Source organism: Zonotrichia albicollis, chromosome Z, assembly GCF_047830755.1.
Source record: "Zonotrichia albicollis isolate bZonAlb1 chromosome Z, bZonAlb1.hap1, whole genome shotgun sequence".
NCBI lineage: Eukaryota > Metazoa > Chordata > Aves > Passeriformes > Passerellidae > Zonotrichia > Zonotrichia albicollis.
This window is the reverse complement of record NC_133860.1, coordinates 63,036,325-63,049,997: the sequence shown is the minus strand read 5'-3', so window position 1 is coordinate 63,049,997 and position 13,673 is coordinate 63,036,325. Positions and strand designations below refer to the sequence as shown.

Here is a 13,673-nt window from a genome sequence, read left to right as displayed (position 1 = left end):
TTAGTAACCTTTTCCTCATGTTAGATCTAGTAGGAAAAGAGCTACAAAGGGAAATCCATAAAAGAACAAGAGCCTGCTACAGGCTAGTTCTGCAGCCTTAAGATTGCAACTTACCGGAATCCTGTGTGTTGAACCTGGTACACTACCAGATGAAGATCAGCCTTGTTACTGTAGTAGACAGTACAGGGATGGATGCAACAAGCCGGGGTTTCTGCACCTGGAAATCCTTGTCCTGGCCACTTGCATAATAGCGTCTTACCATGGGTCCATGCAGTGTCCCTCAGGAAAAGATGAAAAGGTGCCTCCAGGAAGGACCATTCTCACCCTCAGTTCCATCATGACCTGTGTCCTGTGTGGTCTGAGTAGCAGGGATGAGGGGCTCTGAGCAGCATTTCTGACTGTGTCAGCTGGCAGTGGGAGTCAGCAGCTGCTCCACATACATGTAAACAGACCATGTTTAAAGCCCATTTTGGGAACATTTTTCTGGAGGTACAGGAATTGATCTTCTAGTTCAAATGCTGCCCATGAAATAGGCGGACACATTTTTAGGGCTCTGCAGAAGGCAGAAATTCTTCTTTGCTGGCAGTTGAGGACTCACACTCTTCACAACCTCACCTACTTGGTCAGAAGTTGACCCCTTACCAAGCCACACAGCACATGTGCTCTGCACTGTGGCACAAGGAATGGCAGCTAAAACCTCCTGAACAGCACATTGTTGTGTCAGCCAGTCCTCCACTACAGAGCAGGTACTGGCATCACCCAAGGCCATGGCCTGGGCATCCCTGCCCCATAGTGCTCTGTACCGCTCCCTGTAGCAGAGGGAAGGCAGCTGGTTTGCAGGGTCATGGATTGGTCCTCAGGAAAGCCAAAAGCCCATGGCTAGCTAGGAAAGGCTGCCTGTGTCTGTGCCAATAGACAGAGAGAAATGCAAACTTTTGCACCCTGCCCCCTAGTCTTGTACTGTGATTCAGAAGTACCCCAGGAGGATTGTAATTACAGCTTCAGTGGAGATTTAATGGCTATTAAAGCCCTTTGCAAATTTACTTACACAGACTAAAGTTTACTTTTCTTTCTTTCCAGGGGCCTGCTAAAAGTATGCTTCTGATCCTATCCTTAAGCACAGAAACCAGACCTCTTGGTCTTGAAGTTGCCACTCAACTAATAATTTTAAAAAATCATAGTATGGAATAGTGTGTTTTTTCTGAAAAACACATGAAAATATTGGGGGATCTTTAAACAGTGTGCAATATAATAGTGATATTTGAATTTCCAAGGGAATACCTAATGTGGCATTTGTCAATAAATGTTTTGGAAAAAAAGGCATGTCTGAAACTGGTTTTTATTGCCTGTTGTCCTGTCTGTTGGGGAAGCACTGAGGATGCTCACTGAGGAGCAGTGAGACAGCAGCAAGGGTGTTCCCAGCACAGGTGGAGCAGTGTCACTCCCCAGCTCTGAACAGGGCAGGCAGGGCAAGGATGGTGAGAGGGGCACCTGACAGCCCTGACAGGGCTGATTGTCGGACACCAGCATGGTGACAGGGTAAACTCTAGGATTCACACAGAAAGTCCAGCCAGTAAGGGCAGCAAGGCACAGGGCACTATGCAGGCACATCACTGAGACAGCTCCATCCAAAAACAGGACTAAAGAGCACATCTGAGGCAGAGCTACCTGCAGCAAAGTTCCCAACGGGAGAACCACAAATGCAATAAAACAGATGCTACTTTCAATGACAGTGGACAATGCTTTAAATGAGCAGGTGCTTGCATTTCTAATGGCATTAACAGTAATTTGCTCCTCTCTGCCTTGATTATCCAGTTTTCAGTATCTGAAAGGTATAGAACTGAAAGATATAGCATGGACTGGGTTTATGGCAAAGAATTTCACAGACAGAGAAAGCCAAAGAAGAGTACCTGGAAATCTCCACGTAGAAAAAGGGTAACCTGAGTCAGTGTTATTGACATGCATTTTCCACTGCTTTTAGTAAAACCACATTCACCTTGTGTTTCCTAATAATAAAAATCCGGTCTAGAACACCCCAGTATCTTGCTGAACCCTGCAGTTTATTAACTACACAAAGTTTTACAAGTCATAATTACCAAGCACTGAGGTAAGACCAAGCTGAACAGCCCCTGCCCCTGAGGCTTCAAAAAGGTGTGTGGAACAAGGCTGATATTGACTGAAGACCCTCAGAACACTACAGTGTTAAACAGCTGCAAGATGCTTGCTCAATCTTATCCACAGTAACCAGAAAGAGTATGGAAAGCAGAGACACTCTCCAGGACCACAGACATTATCCCAGGGATGCAGTGAAGTCTCTCAAACTTGTATTTCCCACAATTTCCTGGCAATACTCGTAAGGCTCTCAACCCGCTTGAACAAACATGTCCTTGCTCCTCAGGTCTAGGGAAAGTTACCCTGACAGAGAACAAGATTGGGAGCTACCACCTAAAGCTAAGGACAGAAACAGAGGAGCACTAGCAGGCAATGCTAACAAAACCCCATACAGACAGAGAACTACTCAGTGTTGAAAAAATATCAGCCTTTTCTGCTGGACTAAGTGCAAGGTCAGTGCATTGACTGAATGTTCTCCACTTCCACCTTTCTCCCAGCAGGAAGTATTGGGGTGGAATCTGTGACCTTAGGACTTGTATAACAACTGATTAGACAGCACTAACCCTTAGCTGAAGAAGCATGGCCTTTGGCCAAAACTGTCAGACCAACACTACAAGAAGTGGGATTTTTTAATGTCTGTGGTTATACTAATTGTATGACCAGAGCAGATGAGAGTTGTAGCAACAAGATACAAACAATATGCAGGACCCAGTGCATCTGCTTGGTGTAGTCTGTCCAGACAAGATAGGCAGTGCAATTCCTCTTTAGCCACACGAGGCAAAGCCTGCAGGATCACAGAAATATAGAGGTGATTCTGGTTGAATACACCATGGTTGAGTTCACGTGCCCCAGTAATTGTACTTGGGGGGGAGTATGTCTCCATCAGGACCACAAGCAAGTCCTCAATGTATGATGTGGTAAGTTAATGAACAGATGGGAGCTACATCATATCCATTTGTCTCTAATGACTGCAGGAAATGTGAAAGACAAGGTAGGATACGCAGGCAGTCATGAGTGTATGCTGATGAGACTTACACTACTCTTGAAATTCTCTTGAGTTCAACATGAAACACCTCAGGTACATCTACAGGCAGACATCTGTCTGCTGTTTGAGCTGGTTGATGAAAAGCAGTCTGTTATTCCTGGGTTTTAAGAGCGTGTATAGGTCCCAAGTCATAATCTCTATCCTGCACAAACTTTCCACTAACAAGACAAAATAAAAAAATTGTTTATACATTAAAAGGACTGTTGTTTTGTCCTCAGAAGGTCCTTTAGTGCTGGCAGAAAGAATATGACTGTGCAACAGCAGGAGGGACTCTGCAAGGATATTGTCCTTCAAACACCAGTGAACCTCCCCCAGCAAGGACACTGTGAATCCTGAGATCAGAGACTATGATACCATCTTGAGTTAGACCAGTTTTCCCTGGGCTGTGGTGACTGAGACAATCTATGCATTTAGGTTTCTACTTCAGCCTCGACATTTTTTATGTTTCAGTTACATGTAATGTTGGAATTTCCCCAAGTCGAGCTATTTTACCCCTTGTGGTGGTAGTCACAGTGAGCAGCTGCATGGTACCTGGTCGCTTGCTGGAGTTCAAATATGACAGTCCTTGAGAACAGTCTTTACTTTAAAGATTAAGTTGAAAGTAGAGCTGTAAGCAGTTTCTACAACACAATGATCAGATCTTGTTTTTACATGGTTCATGTGAATGATTAATAACCAGTTTTATTTGCTCTCACAAAAGATGGTAACAAATGTAGCATATACACAATTAGACAATGTAAAATACTCAGCTGAAAGGTTCTTTCAGTTGCAAAATGGTTATATAGCCTCACAAGCTTTTGTTTCAAGCACAGGCAAAAAATTCCATGTTGCAGTTACATATTCTTATTTGGACTAATGAACAGCAAAAGACATACATGAGCGCTCTGCAGCCTTGCTTTGGTTATGATACTACAGAACTACTAAGCACCTGCTATTCACACTTGGTGCTATGGATACTTGGCACTTCTGAAAACTCAAAGAGTAATGTGGGGCTGATCACTACATGTAACAGAGGAGATTAGTTAAACATGCAATTTTCGAAACACTACCAGAGTTAGCAACAGATGGTTACAGAAATCTTAAGTTTCAAGTACTAAACAGCGTTTTTCTGTAGACATTAAATGATGAAAAAAGAAAACGCCATTTCAAAAACTTTCATAATTTGTTAGAAATAAACTCATGCCTGGAAATACCAACTTCTCTTCTCTCTCTAATTGTTAATACATGCTCATTTCTTAAAGGAATGAGTTTATATCATAGCAGCAAAGAAGATTTTCAGAAGAAATCTTCTATTTTTCATGGTTTGCACATCTATATATTTTCATCCCTGCACAACAAAATCAATACTATTCACTACAGCTATGTTTCTTCTTTTTTTTTTTTTCCTTTTTTTTCCTTTTTTTTTTTTTTTTTTAATACACCTGTAACTAGTACATAGTCCTTGGTTTGATAAAGACTGCTATATTCTGATTGCCAGAGTGGGAAAATTTTAAAGCAGAAGGGCTACTCAGGTAGGACATCTTAACACACTAAACTGTCCACTCAAGCTCCTACATCTTCCCCTGCTCCAGACACACTAAAATCTCTAAAGACCCTATACTTAGTATTTCTCTAAATAATTTTATTTGTTGTTCCACCTCATGCTAGCAAAACAACATGTGTTAACCGCTAGATTTTACTTAACTCTGTACAATGGTTCTTCACTCAGGGGCAATTATCACAAGTTTAAAATGTATTTTTACTATCTCTATGCAAGTAGAATGTCTCAATAACTTTTCTTAAATTTAGAGGATGCAATTCAGTTTCCTGTTCTGCCTGTACGGACAAGGAATTGGAGGACTAGGATGCAATAAGTGCCCCTTATTAAAACTCAAATGAGGCAAGAAATATTTCATCTGAATTCTGTGACAGAGTAAGTCTTTTAAAGCTAATTTTCAATAAAAGCACTTGAACAAATAATCAGCAAGTAAGGAGATACAAGGCCACTTTCACATGCACTGACTTTTTGCATGTTTCTTTTCTGTGCTGTAAGAGTTGAGGGTATTTGAGGTAGTTCAGCTCTCTCCTACTGTGCAAACTTGGGCACTTCTCTTTTTCTGAGACCTGAATGTTTCATCAAATATGCAGTTTTTGTTGTTATGTTGGTGAGGTGGCTGATGTCAGCAAAGAGAGCAGTAGGGGATTTGTTTGTGTGACAAAGGCACTCCTCTTATGGAAAACACTCCAGCTGTTTTCACTGGCATTATCCTTCTCTCTGCAAGCCTGTTAAAGGCACAGCTCAAACTGTGCCAGTTGTGAAAAGAGAAGAATAAAGCAGCACCCCTGCAATTTCAGGGAACTTTGCTGTTTACATAAAGTGTTTGGCACCTGCAAGCACAGCCAGTGGTGATCTGCAGCCCGTGATCTTGGGCTGTCACATGCTCATGCACAAGCTTTGCAAAGCACAGGAGCTCAAACTGTTCTTTGTTAATTTCCTAAGTGTCCTAAAGTAGTAGCCCTGCTACATTCAAGAGTGTGCTGTCCTGTCATACAAAGACACAAAGGCTCTAACTAGTGTTTCAGCTTGCTCCTGGCTATGCAGAGCTGAGTGACCACTTACAGTCTGTGAGGGGAGGTGTTAGCTGTAAGGGCTGAAGGACACCAGGCTAGGCAACAGCAATAGAGAGATAGAGGGACTTTCAGGCTTAGAGCCTCGACCACAAACGGGCATCAGCTGGTGGCCAAAGTGCAAACAGGTTACTTGGACAAAAGCACAAAGGAGAAAAGGCAGGAGGCTAGGGCTTTCTGTACCTTCTCCCCTCTGAGAATGAGCTGACACCCCTGCCTCTGCCTACAGGAAACAGCTCTGGCACCCATGAAATGGCCACAAATACAGAGAGAGATGGGTGGAAACACCTTTGTGAGAGAGTGAAAAACCTCATACACCTGAAGAGGTGGCAAGCATTCTGAAATAACCCACTGTGACTAACCAGCCAAAGGAACTAAGGGATCCTTTACTTCATGCTCTGAATGTGCATGCTCTTGTCACTGTGCACTTTTCCATCAAACCATTAAGTCAAGACTGGCTAGCAGCTCAGGCAGTCACTCTCAGACAGGTCCTCCATGTGCCTTTGCTACCATCCTCACCCACACAGTGAAGCCAGGGTTCTGTTCTTGCTACCATCCTCACCCACACAGTGAAGCCAGGGTTCTGTTCCTGCTACAGTTTGTGACCTCTAAAAATCTTAGCTTGCCCTGACTGTTAGCTCAATGAAAAAGGGGGAATAATAAATATGTATTCCCATAATTCCTAGTTATCCAGGCTGAATCCCTGTCCTACTGTAGCCTCTTACCAGTTGCAGTTGCAGTTGTTTGATAATGCTGTCTTTTGTGCTGTGAAGAGTTAACAGGGGCAATTGCTTCTAACTTGTGTTCCTAACTTCATCAGGTCGTTACCATACACCCTCCTCAGCCTGGGAGGAGTTTATTTTTCTGGGAAGTTGTCATTAGCAAGGAACATACACCACTCTGACACCAAGCCAGGCACCACTCTTCAGCGTCACTTGAAAGCTTCAATGTACCCCACGGGAAGAGAGGGCAGGCCTGCCTTCCCCCAGTAGTCAACGGCACGCACTCTGTAAAAGCCGGAGACTGAGCTTCCTGCAAATGAAAAGGTTAGAAATGGTCACTGGGAAACGCTGGCACCTGTGGGACTCGGAGGATGTGAAGCAGGCACAACTCCTGTAAAATGTAGGTTCATGGAACAGGCTGGGGAAATCAGTTCTGCATCCTACAAAAGTGTGTCTGTGTCTGTCTGATTAAAAATGATAACAAATTCCTTGTGGCCAAGTACTGACTTTTTTATCTTGATTCACCAAGGATGTCCTCTCTACTTACTAGGATTAGCAAGTACAGCTACAGGACTGCTATCCCAGCAGCTCCTTTGGAAGGAGGCTGTGACATCTGCAGCACACAATTACTAATTTTCTTTTTTTCCAACTTACTTTTCTGCCTGAATTTTGCCTTTGGAACAGGTTATGTGGGGACAGTTTCAAAAAAGAAGAAGAACAAGAAGCACGCTGGCTGACTGAAAACCCTCTGCTCTACTCAGGAAGCAGCACCACTTACTTTAAAGGTATGTGAACTGATCTTCTGTTTTGCTGCTTTTTATCCTCGATCCAGTTCAAAGAATACAGCTTTCCCCAGCAGAATCTTTGAACACACAAGTAATATAAATTTGGGGGTATTTTATCTAATTAATTGATTTTTATATATGTTTTAGTGTTTTTATTTTAGGAAAAAAAGAATGCCAGAAATAATGGGTGAGGAGGAAGTTCCTAGCAATAAGGACTACTGACACATGATATTTTTTCAAGTAGTCTTTTCTGTTGCTGTTTGTTTTGAAACAAACTATTAAAACTGGTATATAATATTATAGTATAATAATGAATAATAACTTCAGAGATTTGTCATAGCCAAGATTTAAAGTCTTTGCTTGCCTAAGATTGCATAAATAGCTCTGAACTTTTATTATGCCATCACTGCTGATGTTAAGGCTTTCTCAGGGTAAGATAAGCCCTTGTTTCTGGTAAAAACATCTCTCAACTGCTTTTTAATAGTATCACTATAAGGCAAGGTTTGTCTGTGGTTCACTCAGCTCTCATCAGTGCTTATCATCAATATTTGTTGGATGGTCATGTTGCAGACTAGACAGCATTTGCTTAAAAAATTAAAAAACAAAACAAACAAAAAACCAACAATCACCACCCTCTACCTTCAGATAAACAAAAAAATACCCAAATAAAACATCAGTATCTTCCTTCACTTGGATGTTTCATCTGAGTAAACTTCTATTGCAAGGTCTGGTCATGGTTTTTTGTGGGGTGTTTTGTTATCATTTTGCGTATTTTTACACCAGCTACAAATTGTTACTTAACTTTTCAGGGACCTTGCCAGGCCTGCGGCTCAATGACTGGCTTTTGTGACAAGGAATTATCCATGACATACCACTAATAATGTCCTCACGACTACTTGTTGATCTCTGTTTGTCCTTGAAAATAAGTCTCTTACTGAGAATACAATCCTAAAGGAGGGGATGCGCTCTCATCTGTGAGGGACTGTGTGTTACTTGCAAGTTACCTACCTTCAGTAGTTACTAAACAATGGTTCACAAACTCATGAGTGGCAATATCACATGACAGATTACTTAATGTGAGTATTCTTGCCATACCTGGACTGTAGACCCAGAGAGTGAATATTGTGTCTTTGGCATTAATCCGCTGGTACACTTTTCCATCTGATGAGAATTCCACTTCAAATGTCTTTATACACCTAGAAAAGAGAACCAGAGAGGTTTGTAATTACAACTGACAATACATGAATTCTCAAATACTATGAAAAATCAGGGCTATTTCAACAAGAAGGACAAAAATAAGAAATGTTCAGTTGATTCATTCCTACTAAATGTAGGATGGAATGAATTGGCACTATTAGGAAGAACCAGGGCTCCAACAGCCTCAGAAAAACACCTAGACTGACTTGCTGCTTTGGGTATATGCAGCATCACAAAATGTCACGCATCTTTCACTCAGACACCAGGGTTATCAAGAATGAAGAATCTAGGGAGACTGGCTTGAAAAGGACCTAAGTCCTTTCATCTTCCTGAGGTAATCTATTTGTACACTGGATCACCTTTCACAGTTCACATATAGAGGGTTTCCAGTTGAGTTGAGCCTGCTGAAGAAAGCAACTGGAGGTTTTCTCTTCCAGTTCACATCCCTTACAGAGATGTCTAAGATCCCACTTAGGCATCTGCTGATAATGTAACCTCTACCATGAATCTTCCTGTCTGCTATGCTGAATAGAATCCCCTCAGAAAAGCCACTGAATGCTGGTGACCAACAGGCAGATTCCTTTGATCAGGCCACAGATTAGGCAGGGTTGCTTTTCACAGTTTGTGCACACAGGTCCTACAGTTCACTTTTCAGACAAATGCACTGTATCATCTATCAAGGAGCAACAATTCATTAATTTTTGACCTTGTTTTACTCTGTAGAGCTTGTGGAAAGTTAGGGACTAGTATGTTGGTAACTCATTTGTATCAATTTTATTTGAAAGCCACTTACTTTGACTTAACATAGTCGTCATCCCACAGCACAGTGACCTGCCCCTTTGTGAGAGGGATCAAATGAACACCAGTCACCTGTCCAAAGACAGAAGCCCATGTAAAAAAACTGTACAAACCAATCAGCCAGGTCAAATTTCTGTGTTCATCCTTCCATACTAATTATTTGCTTTGATTTTTTTCCATTGAGATCAGGTGTAAAAACAAAATTCTTTGCTCTGTAGCTTTTTGCAGTCCATGTCTCCCACTCGTCAACCCTGCAGAGGACCATCAGAGGCTCTGGGTACCACTATGAACATGGGTGAGACTGAATGAGCAGAAACAGATGTCTAATATGGAGGCCATGATTCCATTTTAGCTTTAGCTCTCAATTAACTTGTCAATCCTTGTAGCATACTATGTGATTTTTAAAGAGATACTGCACTTTTCAGTACTGTTTCAATAATTTCTCACCATGGGAATTTTCATTCATCTTAGTGATGGCTCCTATCACTTGCTATGTAGTACTTTATCTTGAATTACATCTTTGAGAGCCTTCTCATCAAAAGAGAGAAGAATTTTTTATTTACTAATTCTTACACTTTTAACAATAAAGTAATTTGAAGGTCTTCTTCTAAGATTTAAGGCAGGAAGCAGTTTCAGTTTTGATGTGTCTAATGGTAGAATACAACACATACTTGATCAGGAGCTGATCTGGGTCTTGCACAGATGTGGATAAGAAAGACTGAGGGAACGGGAAAGTCTTGCTTCAGTGTCAGGATGCCAGCTTCAGGAAATGGAAATGGATCTGTTACCAGTGGGTCCTGCGGAGCCAAAGAGTAGTGTTGTGAAAAGTCTTTCATTACAGCACCTAAAGACCAACTGTTAAACCAGTGTAAAGTGCTTGTGTATTAACTTTAGGACTCTAAATTTCCAATAGAGTTGGTACAGCTAATGCTTACAGGCATCAAAGTTCTCCACACTCAGAGAACTTGTTTTCCAGCTCCTCAGGAAACAAAGGGTTTGCCCAGCTCACAAGTTGGGTTGACCACAAATGCCCTTAGGCACATTCTGTCACTTCTGTAACCTCCCACGGATGCCTTTCAGGCTGGAGGTCTTTACAAGCCATGGCCCCATCTCTTCCCAGTGTGCAGAACAAGCTACTGCTAGCTACAACAGCTACATGGCTGGTCTCTGGGGATGAGGCTGTACCAGACAGCCAAGAGTATGTACAATCTTGCTGCTGCCCTTTTTAAGGAAGAGCTGATGTCTCCTACAATGTCCCACAGGCCTTAGCAATAGTCAGTTGTGGTGACTGGGAAGAGAAGACACAGTACTCTGTACTGAAGTCAGAAAGTGAGTACTGTCTGTGGGCCCTGAAGGGGATGAAGATGACCTCTGTTTTTAACCTGGGAATCTGAATGCATTGGGGAAACTATGGGAGGGGGAGCTGAAGCGACAGGCTGCTCTCATATGCTCACATACAGTAAGTAATCTCTGCATGGCTTTCATCCATAGGGAGGAGAGGACTTCTCAGAGAAGACTGACTCAATTATCTCTATGGTGCATTCAGCACTAGTGAGGATGAGGGAAAACTGTCAATCTCCATGTGAGCCCCTCAGTTTTCTGAAGTTGCACTGGGCAGTTTTCACCCCAGGGAGGTGTTTGTTTTCTACTATTTATGGGGTTCATTTCAACCTTCTAATGCAGCAATTTGGCCATTCTGTCATATACACAGGGCCATGTGACTTACCTGAGCAGATGGAACAGAAAGAGCCTCAAAGCCCACTGAATATTCAGAGAGAAGGCAGAACTTCCCCAGGAGCAACTGTGCCTCCTTATTTTATGGTTAGGCCCAGAGTGAAGAGGTTGTATAACACAAACACCAAGGCATAAGCTGTATGTGAGCTACACTTTTCTGCAGGACTGCAAGTGAATTTTTGTGTGTATATAAAAAGTGAATGACTGTGGGCTAAGGAAATTTTTGTTAGAGGCCTGATTTGTTGTATTTTTCACAAGCACTTTACTCGTACAACACTTCAAGCAAACACATAATCATACCTCAGCATCCCTTATTTGCTGGAACTGCTCTGGAGAAGGAAAGTCAGGGCTTCCTAGGTTCTTCCACTTCAGATAGGGATTGGTTTCGTTGTTATCCATGTAATATGTCACATATACCATCTCTGTAGGAGATGAGACAAACCAAAGAAGTAAACTCTTTACTTGGATTTAAAGATTAACAAGAATATATTTAGCAGGTGTGTAAGTCTACCTTTTCAAAACTGATTTCAGCACTTTGGAGCCTAACTTCCACTGGGAAGTCCCACAGCTAGGACTCTCATGAGGCTGTACAATTTACATTTGCCAAGTTTACCTTTCAAACTATTACTTCCACATCCAGAACCAAATTCTCTTTTTGCATGCATTTGCTGGGTAACTCAATCAGCTGTGCAATTGTGTGTTCGTGTTGGCTGTCTTGGAGTCATCTCATAAAGGGAATTGTTACTTGGCAATATCCAGCCAAGTACACTGAGATCGGTAGTTTTCCAGAAAGGCAGCACTTGGCAGCTGCTATTAAAGATGGGATCAAAGTGTAGGCATTAGGAATGAACCTTTCAAAGAAGGGCACCATTATATCTCAGAAAATCTAGGAGTGCACAAAAGATGACAGAGGAAGCTAGAAAATTAAATTCACTCTTCCAATGAAAGGCAGTTCAGTAGAAGTCTTCCAGCTCATATTCCCTGTTAAAGATCACTCAATACGAGCTGTCTACATGGTATTTGTTTACCTCTATGTTTGGGGAAGTGGGTGGCATTCACTGTGACCGTGCTGATGTTAGATGAAGTCCTGTTATCCTCACTTGAATACATCAGTACTGTAGCTTGCCAGCTATCTGAGGGCTGTGTCTCACTTGGGGTGTGCACAGATGCCAGCACTCCAACTGTGCTATTTTGAGCGCTTTCATCTCCACTGATCTTCACTTCAGCAAAAATCTGCTCTTCTCCTTTAAAAAACGTGACAACTGTTAGCATCACTGTTAGTCAGTCCTGTGTCAGAAACTGCAGGGTCAAAGCATGCAAATAGACTGAGCATAAGTGAGCTATGTTCTGCCTTATTTTACCAGTTACAGTCTTCAGTCAGATTTATTTCACAACAGTAGAGTGTTGTGAAATACATATTACAGCAGTTCTTATGCTTAGCATTTTAGCTAACAACATGTAAACAGGTGACAGTGAATGAAGTTCTCCCTGTAACATGCTGCAAGAATCTTCCAGCTACAGGGATTTCTTAAAGACAGTTGCAGCCTGATGGTGCGTACCCCTTGCATCACAAGCGGGAAGTACCAATCAACAAAAAGTGAGTGGTTGGCACACAGAGGATATAAACAAAGCAGTAAGTTAAATCAAACAGGTAACAGACTCTCAGAAATATTTTCTGAGCTATCAATCTGTCTGAGGAAATGAAGTTTCATTTTCTTAACACAGCTAGTAAACAGTGAGGGGAGCTCTTGCTTTTATGAATAGCAAGACGGCTGGAACTATCTTTCTTAGGCTGGAGACTTCTAGGTGGGAGGGGTTATTGACATGCTCTTTACTATACCTAGCAGTGCCAGCAAGCCCATGGCAGTCAGCACTGGTTTCCGCACCATCTGGACATGAGGTGGCTTTGTGTTGTTCATCTGAAAACGTGCTGTCAGAGTCCGCTGGGTGAAGTAATGAGGGTAGTAGCTCAAGAAGGCATTGTCATTACTGAGCAACGAGTAGTTGATGGTGTTGTTGGCTTTGGAAATGAGCAGGTTTTGGTGCTGGATGATTACCTGCAAAGTCATAGAGAAAGCGAACCTTCACCTTGGAGAAAAACTAATAAACATGCAGTAGTCCTTGTATTTTTTTTAAAATCTTTACAGAACTCTGCAAAGAACTGTCCCTCTGCCTTTTAGAAAAGACTGAAGAAAATAACTGTTTATCATAAGTCTTGGAAAACCTGCACTTTAGGTACTATACTAATCACTGTAAAATATGAAGCACCTGCGTAGTTTTGCAAGTAGTAAGTCTCTGAAATAATTAATAATAGAACTCTTCACAGATAATGAACACATCTCCTTGTCTATTGCACTACAAATTATGCCCCTCTGTCTTGAATACTTAATTAGCAATCAGAATTTACCATCTGAATTAAATCTAAATAGTTCTCCAAATCTGAAGTTACTTTGTACCCACTACATCAGTGTCTGTGAGCTGGTCCTGGATTCTGTTTTTCAATTAGTCATTTTTCCCACTTGGTGCTAACTTGGAATTAATTCTCCTGGTATTTCACTGGTTGCTGTGCTGCTCTCCCAAAAAACATCCAAGTTCCCAAGTTCTCAGCATATTAGATTGTGCCTGAATATAAGAATTAAGCAGAACTTAAGAATTAAGTCAGAAGGCTGGCAA

At 41.9% G+C, this 13,673-nt stretch overlaps 2 protein-coding genes across 4 annotated transcripts in view; one reads left to right on the top strand and one right to left on the bottom strand.

The window, feature by feature from the left end:
* Positions 1 to 4,521: 4,521 nt before the first annotated feature.
* Positions 4,522 to 13,673, bottom strand: part of IDUA (alpha-L-iduronidase) — a 45,441-nt gene continuing 36,289 nt past the window's right edge. The window contains exons 8-14 of the mRNA XM_074532896.1: positions 12,841 to 13,057; positions 12,029 to 12,244; positions 11,301 to 11,422; positions 9,938 to 10,063; positions 9,262 to 9,338; positions 8,367 to 8,467; positions 4,522 to 6,796 (exon numbers count right to left, since the gene is read on the bottom strand). Of these exons, the coding sequence (XP_074388997.1) occupies positions 6,696 to 6,796; positions 8,367 to 8,467; positions 9,262 to 9,338; positions 9,938 to 10,063; positions 11,301 to 11,422; positions 12,029 to 12,244; positions 12,841 to 13,057 (960 nt within the window). The 3' untranslated portion in view covers positions 4,522 to 6,695. The remainder of the gene's footprint in view (positions 6,797 to 8,366; positions 8,468 to 9,261; positions 9,339 to 9,937; positions 10,064 to 11,300; positions 11,423 to 12,028; positions 12,245 to 12,840; positions 13,058 to 13,673) is intronic.
* Positions 6,673 to 13,673, top strand: part of SLC26A1 (solute carrier family 26 member 1) — a 36,378-nt gene continuing 29,377 nt past the window's right edge. For 2 of the 3 annotated variants that reach the window (XM_014266462.3, XM_014266464.3), the window contains exons 1-2: positions 6,747 to 6,886; positions 7,171 to 7,271. The gene's annotated coding sequence lies outside the window, so the exon portion shown is untranslated. Of the gene's footprint in view, positions 6,887 to 7,170; positions 7,272 to 13,673 lie in introns of all 3 variants that reach the window. The other variant, XM_074532892.1, reaches the window with a different exon arrangement.